The sequence below is a fragment of the Podarcis bocagei genome, assembly GCF_964188305.1.
Source record: "Podarcis bocagei genome assembly, chromosome: 3".
NCBI classification, from domain to species: domain Eukaryota; kingdom Metazoa; phylum Chordata; class Lepidosauria; order Squamata; family Lacertidae; genus Podarcis; species Podarcis bocagei.
In genome coordinates this window covers 77,496,894-77,518,356 of record NC_138127.1, presented here as the reverse complement: position 1 = coordinate 77,518,356, position 21,463 = coordinate 77,496,894, and the positions used below count along the sequence as shown (strand labels likewise).

The window sequence follows — 21,463 nt, the reverse complement described above, 5'->3', positions numbered from 1 at the left end:
TACAGCATGACTGTAGCTGCTAGAATATATTCTTCCATTAAGTATAGCTCCATAGTAAGAATGAATGAAATGGAATATGATTTCCCTACACATTCCACCCACTATGTACTGTCTTTTTTTTTGCAGAGGGAAGGAGGACTATAAGGATGGACGAGACATTCTTCACTGGTTATAGGAAGACTAAGCTTAAACCTCAGGAAATATTGCTCTCGGTTGAGATTCCCTTCAGCAGGAAGGTGAGGTGATTGGAATACAGTATAGCATTGCTTTGAAAGCTAGGTAGAGAGCAACAGTTACTTTAATGGGAAGGCAAAATCTCTCTTGGTTCTACTGATCCATCCTTGAAGGAAAGGTGGGTATGTTATGATTCCTCAGGAATGCAGGAAGATCACAAAAATGAAAGGAAAATGAAGGAAAGACTAGTTCCTAGAAAATAACCAATATACTCCCCAGCTACTTCAAGTGAAGTGCAACCCTGGGACATTTTGAAATATGCACAAGAAGGAGTATGTATGTAACACACACACAGAGAGAAAGAGATTACCACATTATCCAGCTCCCATTGCTTCTCAGGCCCTACTTCTGGGAAAAGAGCCCATTGATTAATATTTTTTGATAGTTGCTCAGGATCAACCCTTATATTTAAAATGGTATTATTTATTCATGTATTTATTTATTTATTTGGGGGGAAGTTAGCCTAATTTTCAAGGAAATTCAAGGCAGCTAGTTAAAGGAACCAAGTTTGTTCCTCTTTTTGACTGAAGTGAAAGCATTTGTTTGGGAATAAATTGTAAGGGTTAGTTGAGGACAAGTCCCTCTTGAACTCCTCCAGCTTACAGTAGTTTTCCAGCAATGGAATTCCATTGATTTTAAGTGAGGTCATGTAATATTTATTTTAGGTTTTCTTTGTTCTCAAGGATTCAGCACTTGTTCCAATATACCGTTATTAAGTTGGCATGGAATAACTGTTTCTGTGCCACAAATGAGGGACCAGAATGAACATGTAATTCAGGGGTGAGGAACTCACATTCCTCCTCCCAACAGGCACACTCAATAGTCAGGGATGTTGGGAGTTACAGTACAACGCCTGGAGGGCCAGAGATTCCCCACCTCTACTCTAAATGGAAGGCAGGCGTATCCCCTTCCCATGCTGAGTCCTTTGCTTTCCAATATATTAATCAGAGCCAAGTGGCTTTGTTACCACCTACCTGTAGAAATGTAACTCGGTCAGAGTTGCTGTCCTGGGAAAAGATGGGCAAAGATTGTGACCGCCTCTCTCAGTGAATCAGGCTGACTTGCACTTCATGAATTTAGGTGTACATGTAAAAATAAATAAATTAAAGCATGGCTGAGATAGACTTGGATGATATGGACACACTTGTGAGAGAGCCAATCAATCAATCAATCAATCAATCAATCAATCATAAGCCTGGGTTTGCTGTCACAAAAGTCTATTCATGGATATGTAGTCAGAGTCTGTTATGTAGTGACTGTGCAGGAGTCCTGTTGTCTTTTACAATTGAACCTCCCCCCCCCCCCGCCAAGTTCACTGACTGGTCTGGTTTGGTCCTGCCCCTCTGTAATCACTGGAGGATTAAGGGAAGAAGCTGAGAAGTAAGTGCCCCAAAGCCTATCCTCTGAAATACAACAAACAGAAGAACTACATTCAGTGGAAAGTTTGAAAAACAACTACTCCATGCTCTAAAGTGATATGTCCTTGCATTATTTTTCAGGGCAGAGCAATATGGACCCCAGAGGTGCTGTGTCTCATAGTGCAAGATAGAAACTGGCACTGACTGCATGAAACCGTTGATTAGATTTCCCTTTTCCAGTGTTATATCAGCCTTGGGAGGAATCTCTTGCCTGCTTTGCAGGAACGTGCAGCAGTGTAGTTTGAGACTCAGTACAAATAGTGCAAAGGACGACCCAAACACTTATGTTTTGAATTGTTGCAGTAGGGTGGTTTAATCCAGGGATGAGGCATCTGTGGTCCTCCAGCTATTGTGAGAGTACAACTCCCCTGATCCCTGACCCTTAGGCATGCTTGCTGGGGTAGATGGGAGTTGAAGTTTCACAACATCTGTTCACAGGTTCCCCATGTCTGGTTTAACCTCCTTCCTATTTCTACAGTTCTGTGATTCTGTCTGCCAGTTAGTGAATTTTGCTTTTTAGAAATATAGCTCACAGCACCCTCTGCTGTGCATACATAAAACAACATGAAATCCTGCTCGTTTTAAGAAGTCTCATTTGGAAGTAACCCCGTCCAAGACTGCAGCCTCTTCTGCCATCTTACATGTGGTAGTGCCACTTGACTGCATGGCAAACTGGGCACGAAACACTAAATTCTGATACTGGAGGTAATGGATAGTCAGCTAGCCCGGGGCTACTTTAACCCACTCAAAACTTTGCTATCCAGACATTCCTACTTTTCTGTTCGTGACCAGTGTTCATAGAGAAGGAAGTACGTGAACAACTAGCCTTACACATTAATTTTATGTGCTGTTTAGTGAAGAGGTCTAAGTTGCAGAATGAATTTAGTGTGTGATGTTGTCTTGTGTTTTTACTATTTTTTTGTTGGGAGCCACCCAGATGGGCAGCAAACAAACAAACGAACAAATGAACAAACAAATGAACGAGCAAATGAACAAATGAATGGCTAATATTGTTGATATGCATTAACAGCTGCTTTTTTGCACTTGCTGCCCTGGGTTGAAAATGAAGTACATATTTTTGGGAACTTTCTGGTTTTTAGTTCTGGGTATAGAAATGGACTATGAACCTGTCCATTTTCTTGATCCCACCTGTGCTCAAAGAGAACAAATTGAGGCAAACATTTGTTTCCTTTTCTTCTCCTAGGGTGAATATTTCTCAGCATTCAAGCAAGCTTCAAGGCGGGAGGATGACATTGCTATAGTGACCTGTGGGATGAGAGTCCTCTTTCAAGAAGGAACTGATCAAGTGCAAGATATTAAGCTGAGCTATGGAGGAATGGCTCCCACAACTGTATTGGCTGTCAAAACTTGTCAGGAGCTCATTGGAAGGTAGGAGAATTAGACCCTGGTGTTGTGTAACAGAGGAAATTATTGTTGCACACCACCCCAATCTCCAAGTGGTGCAAGGCTCCAGGGGTTCCCAGCATTCCCAGGGTTTGCATTTTTTTCAGAATGTGGCCCAGTGGAGACTGTGGTGTCTTTATGATATATGGTTTATTGACACATATATACAACATTGAGCCTACAGTGGAGAGGTTCACAGCAAAAAGGGCCTTGCTTCATCCATCTTGCAGCCTCTGATTCAAACAGTTTCTCTATCTCTCTTTCCAGCTTGCTGCTTTTTCTTCTGGCTAACATCACTTCACTCTTCAACTCTCACATTGTCCTTCTAACTATCTGTGAGCTGTGGCTCATTTGCCATCTCACACAGACCCCCTTTTCATTATTCCCCTTCATGGCCCATCGCCTGGGTGATCACCTCATCAGGAAGCTGGTGTGGCTTATATTTCAAAGCATGCTGGATCCAGGGGTTAGAAGGGTCTTTGCATATGTCCTACCCCTTCAAGGAAAAAAAACCAACCTAATAACATCATGTACCTGCATGTGAGCCTTGGATGCCAAACCCCTTGCTGACAGTTTCTGCTACTGTGTTTTTATTTATTTTGTATTTCTTAGATTTGTATACCACCCTTCATCAAAAGATATTGGGGCAGTTCACAAGATAAAAATACAAGATAAATACAAGATAAATGTTGACACTGCTGGTTCTTTTTGCCCTTACCCCATCAGCAATGCAGATGCATTAGAGAGAAACATAGTCTAAGTTAGCAATGGGGAACCTGTTGCTATCCTTATGTTGTTAGACTACAACTCCCATCATTCCTGACCATGCTGACTAGAGTTGATGGGACCTGGAGAACTCCACATAATCTGGAGGGTTACAACTCCCCTGACCTGGCCTAAGGACTGTGGAACAAATGAAATGAGTTTTGGGTTAATTTATGGTTTATGCCCCTACAGGGAGTGGAAGGAAAAGCTCTTGCAGGAAGCCTGTCGCCTGCTGGCTGGCGAGATGAACCTGTCCCCTTCAGCCCCGGGTGGCATGGTGGACTTCCGACGGACCCTTGTCCTCAGCTTCTTCTTCAAATTCTATCTCACAGTGCTTCAGAAATTAGGCAGGGAACTCAATGGCAACGTGAGTGGTTCCATCCTCTAGCCGGGTTGAGGGTTCAGCAGGAATCCATAGTGTGTAGAGACAGATTCCATTGAGTTCTAGGGGTTCCTTTAGAAATTGGCATACGAGAAGGCTGGAATGGGGTACCTGTGGTTCTTTCAATTTTGTTGGACTCCCATCAGCCCCAGCAGGCATAGCCAATTAACAAGAATGATGGGACTGGTAGTCCAACAATACGTGGAAAGCCACAAGTTGCCCATCTCCACAATAGAGAAAATGTCTTTTGTGGTAGGTGTTTTGCACTGTAGGTTCTGGGTCCTTGAAGCTTTCTGGCATGGTCTATAGTGGGCAGTTGTCATAACAGACTAAAAGAGGAGGAGGAGGGAAAGGGGGAAATCTGGAAAGGAAAAGGGGACTTGCTCCTTACTCAAATCACTCCTCTAACAGTTAGTGATGGACCAAAACTGGAACTTTGGGTGGTTTGATTTTTTACACAAGTCACAAAGAGGGAAAGTTGCATAGGTAGTATTAGCTGTTCATAAGTTTTTGGGTGGGTTTGTTTTTAAAAATAAGAGTAATGCTCTGTGCAAAATGCAAGAGGCATATGAGTAGACTTACACTGGATTTCAAATATGTTTTTACAGAATAATCTTGCTGATACGGTCCCTGCTAGGTATGCCAGCGCCACTCAATTATTTCACAAGGATCCTGTTAAAAATGTACAGTTTTTCCAGGTGAGTAAGAGGAACCAAATGAGCATGACTTCCAGTTCCCAGCTCTATAAAATGTGCTACTCTTTGTCTCAGTTCCCCAGGTCTCATTGATCAAGAACTTATTCCCATTCTTACTTTGGCCTTCTTTCCTCTTATTTATTTGTGTAAATGAGCACTTCTTCCTGCATAGAACAAGCTCTCCATGAGGCTGAATGTGATGATGATGATTGCTCTAAGCATCCTCATGGCCCCACTGCCAGTACTGGAATTTTAGACTTTGGAGAAGATACTATATTTGCCAGCAATATTAGCATCAACAATTGACTACTAGTCCTGGGCATGTATGACCAGCCTTTGGTTTTGTTACAGGAAGTGCCTCCTGGACAGTCCGTTGAAGACATGGTGGGGAGACCCCTTGTGCATCTTTCAGCTGCCAAGCAAGCAAGTGGGGAGGCAGTCTATTGTGATGACATTCCTCACTACGAGAATGAGCTGTACCTAACACTAGTTACCAGCACCAAAGCCCATGCCAAGATTGTGTACGTATTGCTTCTGCAACAGATGTATTTCCTTACACTAGTGATAGCCGAGTGCCCACCACTCTGGCAGTTAGAGGATCACTTCAGAGGCACCAGGCACCTCTGTCTCCTCCACTCTCAAGAATATTACAAAACAACAACAACATGTAGCCAGTTTCCATCACTGAGAGTAGCTTGCAAGATGATGGGCTGGAAGAGTCAAACTGTGCTATGACTCCAGTCTGCCACATGGCAGCTGGGCAACTTAGGCTTTGGAACTTTGGCCAAACTTTCTCTAGGGAATCCTTTCTTCAGAGACTGCTTATGTGAGCTGTGGGGCTAGATAACATAGAGTAATGCTTCTCTGTGCTGTTATGTTTCCTCAGTTCTATTGACACCACAGAGGCCCAGAATGTCCCTGGTTTTGTCTGTTTTGTCTCCGCTAAGGATGTTCCAGGGAGTAACGTCACTGGGATTGCTAATGATGAAACCGTCTTTGCAAAGGACACTGTATGTAGTTACCTTTCCCCCTTCCTTTTGTAAAATGTGCAAAACTGTACCTAAGGCAAGAGTGGCTAACCTGCAGACTCTGGGCCAGGTTTGGCCTGCCAGCCCCAACTGCTTTCTAAGATCTCCTGATCTGTAAATAAAGCGCAAAGTACCACAAATCTCCTCCTCCTTCTCCTCGGATATTGATATTGTATCTTTAAACAGCAACAACGCCCCTCTCCAAACAATACCCCGGACCAAGAGTCTGTTCAGCCACCTCAGCTTTTGTAGTTGGAGTCAGTCAGGGCCTTGCTTTCCCATGCCAGTGGAAAAGGCCTGCAAGGCAGGGAGCAGGTCTTCCAGGACTTGCAGCCAAGACTGGAGATAAGATAGGAGACACACAGAGAGTACCCTGAATCTCCACTTCAAGTCAGCATTTCAGACTGCATTAACTGCTGAGTTGGTGGGGGGATGCTGGTTTTTTTTTACCCTTGAAGAGGAGGCAGAGGTCTTTCTCTCCAAGCTTAGTGCTATAATGCTTGAGATCAGGAGATAAAATCCATCTGCCTGTTCTTTAGAAAGGATATTCCCAAATATTTGCTTGTTTCCTACCTAAAGGCTTCCAGTACCTTTTCACCCCGTACTCCCCTTCAGAAATTAATAGAAGAAATTCTGTAGTGAATTAGTAGATTTATGCATGTTCAAAAAAAGAAAAGAAAAGAAAAAATTGAAGGGAACCTCTACTAATGAAGGAGGATACGTGGGACAAGGGCTGGAATTAAAATAATTGCACAGATAACCTGCAAACTAATTGCAAGATGTTGATGCCTCCCTGATGAAGTATTAACAGTTATTCATGTCAGGAACTTGTTAGTAGAATTCTAAGCATGGGAATGAATGGCAGAAAATAGGATAAGGCACAAACTTGCTGTACTTGAAATGATAATCAAGGGGAATCGAGCTGGTGCAGACATATTGTGCAAGGCTTCCATCTTGTCTACTCTTATGTGAAAAACAAGTACTCCCACTTGAACTCAGTGGGTCACTTCTGATTGTGTGCATTGAAGTTTTACCTCCTACTGTTATTTAACTGCATATCTTAATTCAAAATCCTGCCCCACCCCCTTTAAATGAATATTCATTTCAAAGATACTGTGTCCAAAATTAAACGCCACAGCACAAAGAACAAAACAGAACTGAGATTCCCAGAAGTCAGTGAATAAACTGAAGTCTTTTGACTTGTAGGTCACATGCATTGGCCACATCATTGGTGGAATATTGGCAGACACACAAGAACATTCCCGAAGAGCTGCCAAAGCAGTGAAGATCACATATGAAGACCTTACGCCGATTGTCACCATTGAGGTAAGGTGACACTAATGCAATCCCCTTCTGTTGGGTTGAAGTAACCGACAGACGAGTAGCAAGTGTCATGTGGGAGGCATCTCTTGAGCAAGTCTCGAGGAGTCCCTTTTATTGAATATTACAGCAATTGCCACGTATGTGCTTATTGCTGATTGGTTAACACAAGTACAAAGCAAAGGTTACATATAGGCATTAATCACCAATAGATTAAAGGCTGGGAAAGGGAGCACAGAACTAGACAGGCATGAAAACCTCCTAATTAAATTATAACTAGTGATTGAATATCAAGACTTAAACTATTACTAATGATTGATATTGCATGACATGACACAACATAACAATCGCGTTCCGTAGATGTGGTCAACAATGCGTTAAGAACAGGTCAGGGTACTGAACTCAATGTAACTGATCAGAACATTCTCAGACTCATGTGCAGAGGCAAAAACTTCCCAGCACCCTTCTAAATGATTAGTCGAGATTTTTTTAAAAATCCTTTGGAGGCAGCTATTTGAGTTTTTACTACTATGATTCTGATATGGATGGGTGAAAATAGAAAGAGAGAATTAAGACATAGAATATTCCTTTTATTTAATAATTTATTTAGATCCATACAACTACTGTCTCTGTGCTATATGTGTATAGCCTGTGTTCTGTCCATAGGGGGCAGTCTTTTTCTGCTCTTGGGCCCCTTCTGACATACAGATGTTGGCCCCTATTCCATTGTGTTGTCCTACATGCATAAAGCCCATTCCTTATAGGCCGGAGCCATACAACCTGTATCCCTGAGCTGATGGTCCTAGATTGTCTCCTATCCAAGTGTTGGCTGGACCCAGACTTGCTTAGCTCCAGCAGGGACACCGCTTGTGATTTTATCCAGTTTATATCCAATGCTGGGCAGGTGGACTTCTGCACAGTATCTAGAGGTCCACTTCCTCTTCTCCATCTTGCAACCCACCATACACCCTCAAAACCTGCCCTGGAGGTCCTGCAAACCTCTGGAGAAGATTTTGAGGGCATGCTAGAGGCTGCACTGTGGAAGTGAGTAAAGGAAAGTCCTGTCATGTGAGTGGAAGTCTGTTGCACTTATTTCAGCAGCAGGGTTAGATACTGATGTTAATCCCAATGAATAGGAGATCCAAGTAGCATGACTGCATCCAATAAAGAGATGGATCTTGAAGCTCTGGGAGTTGTGAAGAACGGAATTGGGTTGTGTGCTGCTTTTTTCACCCCTCAACACTTACACTGCTTCACCAAAGTGTTTTTTCTTCCACACAACTGTCAAAAATAGAGGATCTCTGTTCTGTATTGCCCCTAATCCCAGATGCAAAATAGGTGAGGTTATGTTTTAGAAGTGACCCAACCATGGCTAAGTTATGCAGCACTTTATCAAGCAGAATGGAAAGGCAGAGATTCGAGGGCATCTATACACAGCAAGCCAAGCTGTCTGTTGCACTTCCAAATATCCATCATTTTCCTGTAATTTTCCCAGGAAGCCATTGAAAAACAGTCCTTCTTTGAGCTTGTGAGGAAGATTGAGAAAGGGAACATCCAGAAAGGATTTGAAGAGGCTGATCATATTGTAGAAGGTGAGATCCCTTTTTCTTCTTTGTAAGGTTATGTGCATCTAAGAAAATCATTAATGTTATGCAATCTTCACATGAATCATACTAGCGTAACAAGCTTGAGATTCCAATTCTGGAAAAATGGTTAGAAATGGGAGAACCATCAGTAGAACACATTGGTTTGGTCCACGGTTTAGCCCAAGCTCTTCCCATTTCCCAGAATTGGGTGAAACTTGGCAACATTTCCTTGAGCAAACTGGTTGGTTGGAGGATCCCAACTTGTCTGAGGGCTCCTCCAGGTTTTATCCTGATTTGCTTGCACAAAGCTTATCTCATGGAGGTTGGAGTGTATCTGATCTTCAGATATCTATGTGGGGAAGTTCTGTGACAAGGAGTTTTCATTCTGCTTGAAGAGTGTTTATACATCTCCCCATTATCATTCGTTCATTCCACACTTTTCAATTCATCCCCCCATCAACTTCTTAACTGCAAAAAGTCCATTTCTTCTTAAAAGTAGTTTTGTTGCTTGAATTGTGTGCAAATCTAAATGTCCTGGTATGCGCTTGAAACCCACCCACCGACAAAATACCGACAGTTGGCTGTTGACTGCTCTGGCTAAGAGCACAATGGAGTGGTCTCTACTCTGGGAGGTGTGGCTTGTTTGAGGGCTCTTGTGATGGGAGACTGTAGACTGTTGCATGCCACCCCGATCTCTGAGCGGTGTGAAAGTCCAAGGAATCCAGTTTCTTCCTGTTAAGAAGAAATTAAAGAGAAGAGGGAAGGAAGAGAGATTGTTTGGGAACTGGGAGAAGTTCCGCAGGTGGTGCTGTAGGTGGCAGCAAGGTGATGAAGGCAAGAGATAGACACAGGATCTTCATTTCCTCCTGAGCTCTTAGATTTTGAGCACTCAAAAGAAGAAATTTGGTGGCTGGAAGGCTCATTTAAGTCCCAAACAATCCTTTGGATTTAGATAGTTACTACATTGGGAGGTTTCTTCTTTCCCCCTTCCAGGTGAGATATATATTGGTGGACAGGAGCATTTTTATCTGGAGTCTCACTGTACTATTGCTGTGCCAAAGAGAGAAGATGGAGAAATGGAGCTCTTTGTATCTACTCAGAACCTAACAAAGACACAGGTGAGGCAATCCCTTGTGAAAGCGTTAAGCTGGCGAATGAAGCCGTGAAATTGAAGTACAAAACCTGTGCGATATTGCTGAACAAAAACCCACCTGGTTTGCATAAGTGCTTTGCGATTATGTTTGTCTCCTTTTATAAATACTGGATGCTTATGAAGAAGCCACAGGGCAGTGCTGGAGTAAAGGCATCCTGTGGTTTTTGTGGAGTACCATCTTTTGTTGTTCTGTGATTTGAGGTTGCCCAGAGTGTGACATTCAGTCTCCTTGGCCAGCTTGGTTAGCAGGAATTTATGGCCTGGCCTTCTATGAATTTGTGTGATTTCAGTTTATTTGCGGCACACCCATTTCCACCTCAGAAGTATTCTACCTAAGATGTGGAGCCATCTGCTGGTTGGGACAAACTACACATGATGTTAAACTCATATTTGCATCTAACATGCAGGCTTTAAAAGCGCATTAGCATCAGTGCAGGATGGGCTGAAAATTAATGGAATCAGAGAAACAGAATGTAACATTTCCCTCCTCCACTATAGACCTTTGTACCAGTGAGGAATCCACCAATACAGATGTTAATTTCAGTAGAGGAATTCTCCTCAGCCTATGTTTTACTTGAATATTAGCTGCTGAGAATCATTAGTGGGGAGAGTGCTATTGCATTTGGGTCCCTTCCATGGGCGTCTGGCTTGGCTGCTTTGAGAACAGGTGTTGGACTAGATTCCCAGGGCTCTTCTCATGTTTTTAGGACAGCAGCCGGGGAAATAAAACATTTAAAATAAATTTCTCCCAGCCTGCCTGCCTGCCCTGAAACCACAACTTGTCAGCACCTCCCCTGATGATGCTATTTGCATTTGAAAAACAAAAACAAAACTCTGCATGCTAGATTTGCACCTTCAAAAAGCTGCATGTTTGTGGAGAAATGGAGGCATTTATATTTTATTCTTCAAAGCTACCAGTCCTTCTTTCCCACTCAACTTTGTAAAAAGTCCTATGTAAATAAATGGACACCAAAGAGACCTGGACTTCGTGCTTCTTTGTGCTATTAATTACAGGTGAGCCAGTAAGCTAGCCAAAGATGTTTCAGAGCAGTACTAGAAGTTCCAGTGAGACGCTCATTAATTGGTGACACTGTATTGTAGTGTATATATAAATGTCTTTTCAAGAGTAGGATTGCTCTTGTGTCTTGTTCTCAGTGACTCTATTGTTGCCTGTAGGCTGATGTGGTTTTTTTGTTTTTTGGTACCAGGAATTTGTTGCCAATGCCTTAGGGGTCCCGTCAAATCGAATTGTGGTCCGAGTCAAGAGAATGGGAGGAGGATTTGGCGGCAAAGAGACAAGAAACACCATTGTCTCTACAGTTGTAGCAGTGGCTGCAGATAAGTAAGTTGTGACGAATGGCCACATTGGGATAACCTGAAGTTGAATATTAGGATAACTCTTGGTTGTTTATAAGAGGATCAAGATAATGGACTTGTTTCAGAGCCTCATCAATAGGAGTATAGCATCTAGATCAAGGGACGTAATAGTGACACTGTATTCTGCTCTGGTAAGACCTCACCTGGAGTACTGTGTCCAGTTCTGGGCACCACAATTCAAGAAGGACACTGACAAACTGGAACGTGTCCAGAGGAGGGCAACCAAAATGGTCAAAGGCCTGGAAACGATGCCTTATGAGGAACGGCTAAGGGAGCTGGGCATGTTTAGCCTGGAGAAGAGGAGGTTAAGGGGTGATATGATAGCCATGTTCAAATATATAAAAGGATGTCATATAGAGGAGGGAGAAAGGTTGTTTTCTGCTGCTCCAGAGAAGCGGACACGGAGCAATGGATCCAAACTACAAGAAAGAAGATTCCACCTAAACATTAGGAAGAACTTCCTGACAGTAAGAGCTGTTCGACAGTGGAATTTGCTGCCAAGGAGTGTGGTGGAGTCTCCTTCTTTGGAGGTCTTTAAGCAGAGGCTTGACAGCCATATGTCAGGAGTGCTCTGATGGTGTTTCCTGCTTGGCAGGGGGTTGGACTCGATGGCCCTTGTGGTCTCTTCCAACTCTATGATTCTATGATTCTATGATTCAGATCTAGAACATCTGCATTTACTTTGGCAGGATGGTTACCCTGCTCCTTTCACCACTTAGGAGTTCATAACTCAGTGATTCTGAGAACATCGCATAAGAACCTAAGAAGAGCCACTGGATCAGGCCAATGGCCCGTCTAGTCCAGCATCCTGCTCTCAGTGGCCACCCAGTTGTCTATGGGAAGCCCACAAGCAGGATTCAAGCACAATAGCACCCTCCGCTCCTGAGGTTTCCAGCAATTGTTATTCAGAAGCATTACCACCTCTGACTGCGCAGACAGAGCAATAGCCATCATAGCTAGCAGGCACTGATATACTTTTCCTCCATTAATTCATCTAATCCTCTTTTAAAGCCACCCTAGATGATACTGGAGAAGACCTCTGTTTTCTGTCATGCATATAGCCTCCTATTTGACAGGGGTCTTCCGCATGAATGCTCAAAGGCAAGGGAAGTTTGTGAAAATTTTTCCATTCCTTTGTGTGAGAGAGAAACAGTGTGAACTAGACATCCACATAACTGAGCATCTTTATTTGTGTTGCTCTAGGCATGATGGGGGACTACTCTTCTCCAGCATGGGGAAGAGCAGCAGCCTCCACTGCTGTGAAGGAACATGATGGAAACCAGTTTACGGTGTGATTTGACTTTTGACTTGTTTGCTGTTGATTATAAATGTGGTGAGGTATTGTAAATGGTCAGCCCACCCACATCTTGTATCTTTAGAGAAGGTCACTAGTTTAACAAGGACTAAGTTTTGCAGCCACTAGACTCCTGGATCAACAGGCTAAAGGGATTCCCCCTCCCCAACACAGCTTTGATATTCAGAACTATTTATATCTTCCCTGGGATAGCCTGCGCCTCTCCCTACTCCACAACAGAACATGTTTTTCTGAGTTTTAGATGTTAGCCCCAGTTCAAAAGCAGGCCTTCGATGTGGTTGAAACTAAATTCAGAAACAAAGATTTTCCCCTTTTTTGTTCGTGAGCTTTTTTTGCTCTTTGGGGGGGGGGGTTGGTCCTTTTTTATATATCTCCTTTTTGTTAAATTTGTGAAATTTAAATAAGACTTTTAATAAAAGACTTCGGTTTTTAAAAAAATGAAATAAAATGAAATAATGAAATAAAATGAAATACTATACTATACTGCACTGCACTGCACTGCACTGTAAGGGTGAAGGACCAGCATTGGCTGGTACAATTGGGAGGTGAAGGAGTAAGTGCAGAATCCTATTGGAGGTGGCATGGGGTTGGGGTGGGGTGTAGTGACTTCAAAGCTGTTGTGGGGCAGGGGAGCAGAGCTGGACACTAATAGGTCACTGACGGACAAATCAGAAAAACTCAAGACCAAATGGAGCAAACAGCACGCGGACCTAGTGGTGGGAGAAAAAAAATCCTTAAATAAGAGACACGGGGGAATGATTAATGGACTTCAATGTCTGTACACTAATGCGCAAAGCATGGGAAATAAACAAGATGAGCTTGAGCTCTTGGTACAGCAAACTAAATATGACATAATAGGCATCACTGAAACCTGGTGGGATAAGTCCCACGATTGGAATGTAATAATGGGGGGATACAATCTATTTCAGAGAAACAGACCAGACAAGAAAGGAGGAGGAGTGGCGTTATATGTCAGGGATGTGTATACCTGTGAAGAGATCCAAGATTTAGAACCTCAAAGCCAATGTGAGAGCATTTGGGTCAAAATTAAGGGAGAGAAGAATAACAGAGACCTCATTGTGGGAGTTTACTATAGATCCCCAAGCCAAACGGAGGACATAGATGATGCCTTCCTGGAACAGATGGCCAAGCATGCAAAAGGAAGGGAGATAGTAGTAATGGGGGACTTCAATTACCCGGATATTTGTTGGACGTCAAACTCAGCCAAGAGCATAAGGTCAAACAGATTCCTCACTGGCCTTGCAGACAACTTCATTGTCCAGAAAGTGGGAGAAGCAACAAGAGGAACAGCCATTTTAGATCTGGTCCTAACCAATGTTGATGACCTGGTTAGTGGGGTAGAAGTGGAAGGATCATTAGGCGCGAGTGATCATGCTCTTCTGAAGTTTACTATACAGCGGAAAGGAGCAGCCAAGCATACTAGGACTCAATTTCTTGACTTTAAGAAAGCCGACTTCATAAAACTTAGGGAAGTGCTGGGTGAGATCCCATGGACAGCAATACTAAAAGGAAAGGGAGTTCATGATGGCTGGGAGTTTGTTAAGAGGGAGATAGTAAAAGCACAACGTCAGGCAATACCAATGAGACGGAAACATGGAAGGTGCCTAAAGAAGCCAGGGTGGCTATCTAAAGAACTTTTAACTGAATTAAGATTAAAAAAGGATGTGTACAAAAAATGGAAAAGGGGGGAAACCACCAAAGAGGAATTCAAACAAATAGCCAGCACGTGTAGACACAAAGTCAGAAAAGCTAAAGCACAGAATGAACTCAGGCTTGCTAGAGAGGTTAAAAGCAACAAAAAAGGCTTTTATGGGTATGTTCGTAGCAAAAGGAAGAACAAAGAAACAGTGGGGTCACTCAGAGGAGAAGATGGTGAAATGCAAACAGGGGACACAGAAAGGGCTGAACTCCTCAATGCCTTCTTTGCCTCAGTCTTCTCCGATAAAGAAAACAATGCCCGACCTGAAGAATTTGGAGCAAATGATTCTGCAAAGGAAACACAGCCCAGAATAACTAAGGAGACAGTACAAGAATATTTGGCTAGTTTAGATGTATTCAAGTCTCCAGGGCCAGATGAACTGCATCCAAGAGTATTAAAAGAACTGGCAGATGTGATCTCAGAACCACTGGCAGTCATCTTCGAGAAATCCTGGAGAACAGGCGAAGTCCCGGCAGACTGGAGGAGGGCAAATGTTGTCCCTATTTTCAAAAAGGGGAAAAGAGAGGGCCCAAATAATTACCGCCCAGTCAGTCTGACATCAATAGCAGGGAAGATTCTGGAGCAGATCATTAAGCAAACAGTCTGTGAGCACCTAGAAAGGAATGCTGTGATCACCAATAGTCAGCATGGATTTCTGAAAAATAAGTCATGTCAGACTAACCTGATCTCGTTTTTTGACAGAATTACAAGCCTGGTAGATGAAGGGAACTCAGTGGATATAGCCTACCTTGATTTCAGTAAGGCATTTGACAAGGTGCCCCATGATATTCTTGTAAAGAAGCTGGTAAAATGCGGTCTTGACTCTGCTACCACTCAGTGGATTTGTAACTGGCTGACTGACCGAACCCAAAGGGTGCTCATCAATGGTTCCTCTTCATCCTGGAGAAGAGTGACTAGTGGGGTGCCACAGGGTTCTGTCTTGGGCCCGGTCTTATTTAACATCTTTATCAACGACTTGGATGATGGACTCAAGGGCATCCTGATCAAATTTGCAGATGACACCAAACTGGGAGGGGTGGCTAACATCCCAGAGGACAGGATCACACTTCAAAACGACCTTGACAGATTAGAGAACTGGGCAAAAACAAACAAAATGAATTTTAACAGGGAGAAATGTAAAGTATTGCACTTGGGCAAAAAAAATGAGAGGCACAAATACAAGATGGGTGACACCTGGCTTGAGAGCAGTACATGTGAAAAGGATCTAGGAGTCTTGGTTGACCACAAACTTGACATGAGCCAACAGTGTGACGCGGCAGCTAAAAAAGCCAATGCAATTCTGGGCTGCATCAATAGGAGTATAGCATCTAGATCAAGGGAAGTAATAGTGCCACTGTATTCTGCTCTGGTCAGACCACACCTGGAGTACTGTGTCCAGTTCTGGGCACCACAATTCAAGAAGGACACTGACAAACTGGAACGTGTCCAGAGGAGGGCAACCAAAATGGTCAAAGGCCTGGAAACGATGCCTTATGAGGAACGGCTAAGGGAGCTGGGCATGTTTAGCCTGGAGAAGAGGAGGTTAAGGGGTGATATGATAGTCATGTTCAAATATATAAAAGGATGTCACATAGAGGAGGGAGAAAGGTTGTTTTCTGCTGCTCCAGAGAAGCGGACACGGAGCAATGGATCCAAACTACAAGAAAGAAGATTCCACCTAAACATTAGGAAGAACTTCCTGACAGTAAGAGCTGTTCGACAGTGGAATTTGCTGCCAAGGAGTGTGGTGGAGTCTCCTACTTTGGAGGTCTTTAAGCAGAGGCTTGACAACCATATGTCAGGAGTGCTCTGATGGTGTTTCCTGCTTGGCAGGGGGTTGGACTCGATGGCCCTTGTGGTCTCTTCCAACTCTATGATTCTATGATTCTAAGCCAAATTTAACTTGATCTAGCATGTTCATCTTCAGGAGACTCTAGGAAAAGTAGATGAAAAGTATCTTCATGGTTCATTGCAAAAGAAGAATTCTTCCTTCTAAGGCAAGCAAAAAACAAAAACAAGCTTAATTATTAAAGTGAGACTGTTAATTTTCAACACAGTTAGTTCTGCCAACAGACTAATTCTGCATCACAGAAGCTACCAGAACCACCTGGAACCCACTGGATTCCTGTAAGTTCAATGGTGGACAGAGCAGCTGTGGTCCTCCAGATGTTATTGGACTAAACTCCCACCATCCCTGAACATTGGCCACGCTGGGCCAATGGACATCTCAAATTTGTGTTTTCAGGATCAACACTGTTATTTTGACTGTAGCCTGTTTTAACTGTTTTTAATCTAAATATTAAACTGTTGTAATCTGCCCTGGGTCATGCCGATGAGGAGCAGGTAATAAATTTAATAATGACAATGACAATAGGATTTGGAGTTCAACATCTGGGAGACCATAGTTTTCCACCACTGATGCAGGACCTCTGGATTTCAAAACAGGCTCTGGAAGGTGGGGGGGGGATCCAACCTTCTAGTTAGAACTATAGAATAAGATAATTAGTATTGGGTACTGTAGGCAGAGAAAAGGGCAGAGCCTTTAAAAGCAAGTCCTACAATAATTTATTTTAAAGTGGCAACTCCAATTCAGTGGTATTGCCCAAATTCAGAAATTCTGGAAATGGATCAGTGAGTAAGATTCATGAAATAACAGGGATTTGGGAGGCTATAGCACTATTTCCCGTGCCTTTGAAATAACTTGGAACAGGACAGGAAATTGCCATTTGCTGATGGAAGCAAAGTGATTGATTAAAAACACTGGGAATTGAAAGATCTACCATTAATTAAAATATGGAGAAATAAACGTTAGGATGTTTTCAGCTGTCCACAGTAGACTTATTGGATAAAGAGGAAGGATGATAAAATACACAGGATTCCTCAGTGAATTTTTCAATATTGGAGCAGACACACTGGAAATATTAATTACAGCTTTGTCAATGAGACACTGCACAAATTGATGAACTGGGCACCAGGCAAGAACATTTTAAAAATTTTCCCAGGCCTTCTAACTTATGTTGTAGCTTCGTATTGCTTTAGCCCTGTGACATTTAAATTTCTCTGCCTTTTAGTTTTGATTCATTAAGGCTGCCCTCCTGTGTGCATTTATCTGGGAATAAGCTACATTGAACACAGTATAATTTACCTCTGAATAAATATGCCTAGGATTGTGTTGTTAGTGCTGCAAAATCTTTCCTCCTTTACTCCGTTTCAAAGTCATTTTTTATAGTGATGCTTTTTAATCAGTTACCTTGTCTCACCTGCATTTTATTAACTTATCGTAAGTTACTTTTTGTTTTTTAAATCCCTGTAAGTTATTCAAATTCGGTTTTTGGGATGGCCTCTAAATTGTACATATGTATGTATGAAAATCTTAGTCATGCTGGCCACATGACCTGGAAGCTGTACACTGGCTCCCTTGGCCAATAAAGCAAGATGAGCGCCACAACCCCAGAGTCGGCCACGACTGGACCTAATGGTCAGGGGTCCCTTTACCTTTACCGATGTATGAAAATAAATTGTGTCAATTATATGACACAGGCTCATTCTCAGCCTGATTTTGGTGCCCTTACAGGACTGGTCGCCCAGTAAGATGCATGCTGGATCGAGATGAAGATATGCTGATTTCTGGTGGAAGACATCCCTTTTTGGGGCAGTATAAGGTAAATTGAAATGTTGGCTGTTGTTGTTGTTTTAAGAGAAGTAGGCCATCTTGGGAAGGTCACATTAAAAAATGTAAGGGGATCTTTAGGTCCAATGGATTGTTCATTCCTACACAACAGGGATGTTCAACTTTTTTTCAGCTGACGGCCATAGTCACCCATTGCCAATCCTGTGGGGGCTGCATGTCAAAGATGGGTGTGGCCAAAGCCGCGCTTTGGTTTCTGAACGTTTTGGTAGTCGAGCGGACTTCCGGAACGGATTCTGTTCGACTTCCAAGGTACGACTGTATGTGGAATGCTGCAGATAGGAAGAAGAACACCACTAAACAGGGCTGCTGGAATCTACCAATAGCTATCTTTTAGACTTTGGGTTTATGGAGCATGAGGTATAAGACTGTAGCTCAGTGGCAGAGCACATGTTTCGCATACATCAAATAAATCCTGCATCAATAAATCCTGAAGAGCCACTGCCACTCAGTGTAGATGGTAGTGAGCTAGATAGACCAAAGGGTCTGACAGCTTCCTAGATTTGTTTCTTCCTAAAACATCTGTAATTGTAACAGGTGAATTCTGTATTCCTCCATCCTTTGTTTCTTCCAGGTTGGCTTTAAGAAGAATGGAAGGATTACTAGTCTAGATGTGACATATTACAGCAATGGAGGGAATTCTGTTGATCTTTCTCATGGCGTGAGTCAAGGATACATTCTGCTCTGTTTCATTTCTGATTCTAAGAGGGAGAAAAAGTAGTTTGGAGTGACTGGTTGAGAAGCATACCCAAGCCTCTGTATGTGTGTACACACACACACACACACACACACACACACACACACACACACACTCTGCACCTACCTCCTTCAGTCAGAATGGTCCCATCCTGAAATTGTGCTTCATTAAACAAAGATCAGTTGTCCCCAAGCCTTCTCTAATGGGGACAGTTTTAATGTTTGATGCAACATCTTGACCACTACTTAACCTGCAATTTCAGTTAGGGATTTAAATAGAAAGATGACAGTATTGTTGTAAAAATTCAGTGCTCCCAATAGTTATTTATTTATTGTGTCTATACTGTACTACATCTTTGCCTCCAAGGGGCTAATAGGTCTACCTATTCTTTAATTAGTTGCCACAACCACCCTGTGTGATAGGCTAGGCTGAGAGGCAGTGACTGACTCAAGGTCACCCACTGAACTTCATGGCCAAGTGGAGATTTGAAATTTCATCTCCCAGGTTCTAGTCTAATCACTGCACCACGCAATATATGAGGATGAGCATACATTTGCTGCAGTTGGTGTGTGGGTGAAAAAAACATGTAAATGATAACTTGTTAGTTAGTGCAACTTATGATTGTAGAGTCAGAAGAACAAAGGCATTGTTCGTAGATTAAGTCTTTCTTTTAAAGTTCATAAGTCTATTTTTGACCTGCTTTTTATTGGTGGTCACCAGGTTATGGACAGAGCATTGTTTCACATGGACAACTCGTACAACATTCCAAACATCAGAGGCATAGGCAAAGTCTGCAGAACCAACTTGTCCTCCAACACAGCATTCCGTGGGTTTGGGGGTCCCCAGGGAATGATGGTTACCGAGTGCTGGATGAGCGACATTGCCATGAAGTGTGGGCTGCCAGCAGAAGAGGTATGTGCAGTGCTGGATTTAGGTTTTGATGAGGCCCTAAGCTACTGAAGGTAAGGGGGCCCTTTATATGTCCAGCTGTCCTTTGTCAACAACAAATTGTCACTGTTTTTTGTGTTGAATATATGCTATATGGTAATTTATGTACCTAATAGATATCTAAAGCCATTTGCACGTGTTGCCATGTAACCAACCAGTCCATGCAGAATGTAGGCACCCTATATATAGAAATGAGCAAACCGGTGATATTTTAGGGAGCCGGCTAGCCCATTACTTAGCATAGGAGCCTACACAACACAAAACATTGTTGCTATATGTAAGTTTTATTTTATTTGTTTTTTATCATATATTTTGGAAATGTACATCCAGGGTTTTCCCCCCTTTAATTTTTTTGGGGGCCTCCAAAAGAGTGGGGCCCTAAGCTATAGCTTGTTTAGCTTATACTGTATGTAAATCAGGCACTGGATATGTGCTCTTAGAGGAAAAGGCTGGACATTTCCATAAACCCTGCATGCTTCGGCCAAAGGATGTTAAAGAAATAAGATGTCACCAGTTTGGTACCCATGAGCAGCTTTACATTGGGTAATGTAATCTCAGCGTTGACACTGATTGTTAGAGTCCTTTATGGGTTGGATATCTAAATGATATTACATATCAAGGGTGTTGTGTGTCATTCCTTTATACTCCAGTGGGAAGTGGTCGTTAGCCTCCTTCAGCGCAACACTTCACCCAGCCGGAAGAGTGAAAGAGAGAAAGAGAACAAATGGGTGAAGTGGAGAGAGGATGGGTGTCTGTGCGTTTCTGCTTTTTATGAATGGATGCATGTGTATGTTCATGTGGATGGATGGATGTGTGTGTTTGTGAGATGGATGAAGTGTGTGTGTGGGATGTCCCTCTGTCTACTTTTTGGTTTGGCTGTACTGAGCACCACTGCTGTGTAGCCCCCTTCTCTAAAAAGAATGCAACCCTTGACCCTGAAATGGCTGCCCACTACAGAATTTTTGGAGAGCTGACCTCCATGTTTAGGAAGGCGTGTTTAGGATCAAGATACCCAGCATTCCACATTCTGTTAAAGTCATTCTTCCAAAAGACTCGTTGGTGACCTTGACCATGTGGGTTTTGCTTTGGAAAGGTTCGAAAACTCAATCTCTATAATGAAGGAGACCTGACTCACTTCAATCAGAAGCTAGAAGGATTCACCTTGCGAAGATGTTGGGACGAGTGCCTTGCAAATTCAGACTATCACTCCAGAAGGAAACTTATTGATGAGTTTAACCAGTAGGTATCTTGCTTTTCAGAGTGATATCAAATATACTTAAATATTCTATAAAGGCCTAATTAGTAAGCCTGGAATTAAAGTCTGAATCAAATTTCTCCCCCATCCATACAAATCATCTTTGCAGAAGGTGTAATCATTTTGGGAAAACATCAACCCATTGTGTTTTAAAAGAGAAGCTCAAAATCAATGAAAAGTGCAATGTTGATTTGTTGATTTCAGTTCCCTTCCTGGACCCATTCCTATGAAGTCTTGTTCTGATGCAAAATTGTGTAGGAAAAGAGATCATGCCAGAGAAAGCAGTTTAGGGATGGGTGCATGCTGCAAGGGAACAAGAGTCTGACATCACTCTGTTTCCCCAGGAAGAATCGCTGGAAGAAGAGAGGCATGGCCATTATTCCAACCAAGTTTGGGATCAGCTTCACAGTTCCCTTTCTGAATCAGGTTGGCAAGCACCCTTAACTTTTACAGCTGGGCAGCAAGGTTCTGTGGCAAA

At 42.7% G+C, this 21,463-nt stretch overlaps 1 protein-coding gene across 1 annotated transcript in view; it reads left to right on the top strand.

Moving 5' to 3' along the window:
- The window catches only part of XDH (xanthine dehydrogenase), a 62,217-nt gene that overhangs the window by 27,436 nt on the left and 13,318 nt on the right, over nt 1–21,463 (top strand). Inside the window, exons 14-28 of the mRNA XM_081186358.1 lie at nt 127–236; nt 2,857–3,041; nt 4,014–4,188; nt 4,812–4,901; nt 5,250–5,419; nt 5,785–5,908; nt 7,133–7,252; nt 8,742–8,838; nt 9,826–9,950; nt 11,194–11,327; nt 17,972–18,059; nt 18,660–18,746; nt 19,503–19,694; nt 20,824–20,969; nt 21,330–21,411. Of these exons, the coding sequence (XP_081042484.1) occupies nt 127–236; nt 2,857–3,041; nt 4,014–4,188; nt 4,812–4,901; nt 5,250–5,419; nt 5,785–5,908; nt 7,133–7,252; nt 8,742–8,838; nt 9,826–9,950; nt 11,194–11,327; nt 17,972–18,059; nt 18,660–18,746; nt 19,503–19,694; nt 20,824–20,969; nt 21,330–21,411 (1,925 nt within the window). The remainder of the gene's footprint in view (nt 1–126; nt 237–2,856; nt 3,042–4,013; nt 4,189–4,811; nt 4,902–5,249; nt 5,420–5,784; nt 5,909–7,132; nt 7,253–8,741; nt 8,839–9,825; nt 9,951–11,193; nt 11,328–17,971; nt 18,060–18,659; nt 18,747–19,502; nt 19,695–20,823; nt 20,970–21,329; nt 21,412–21,463) is intronic.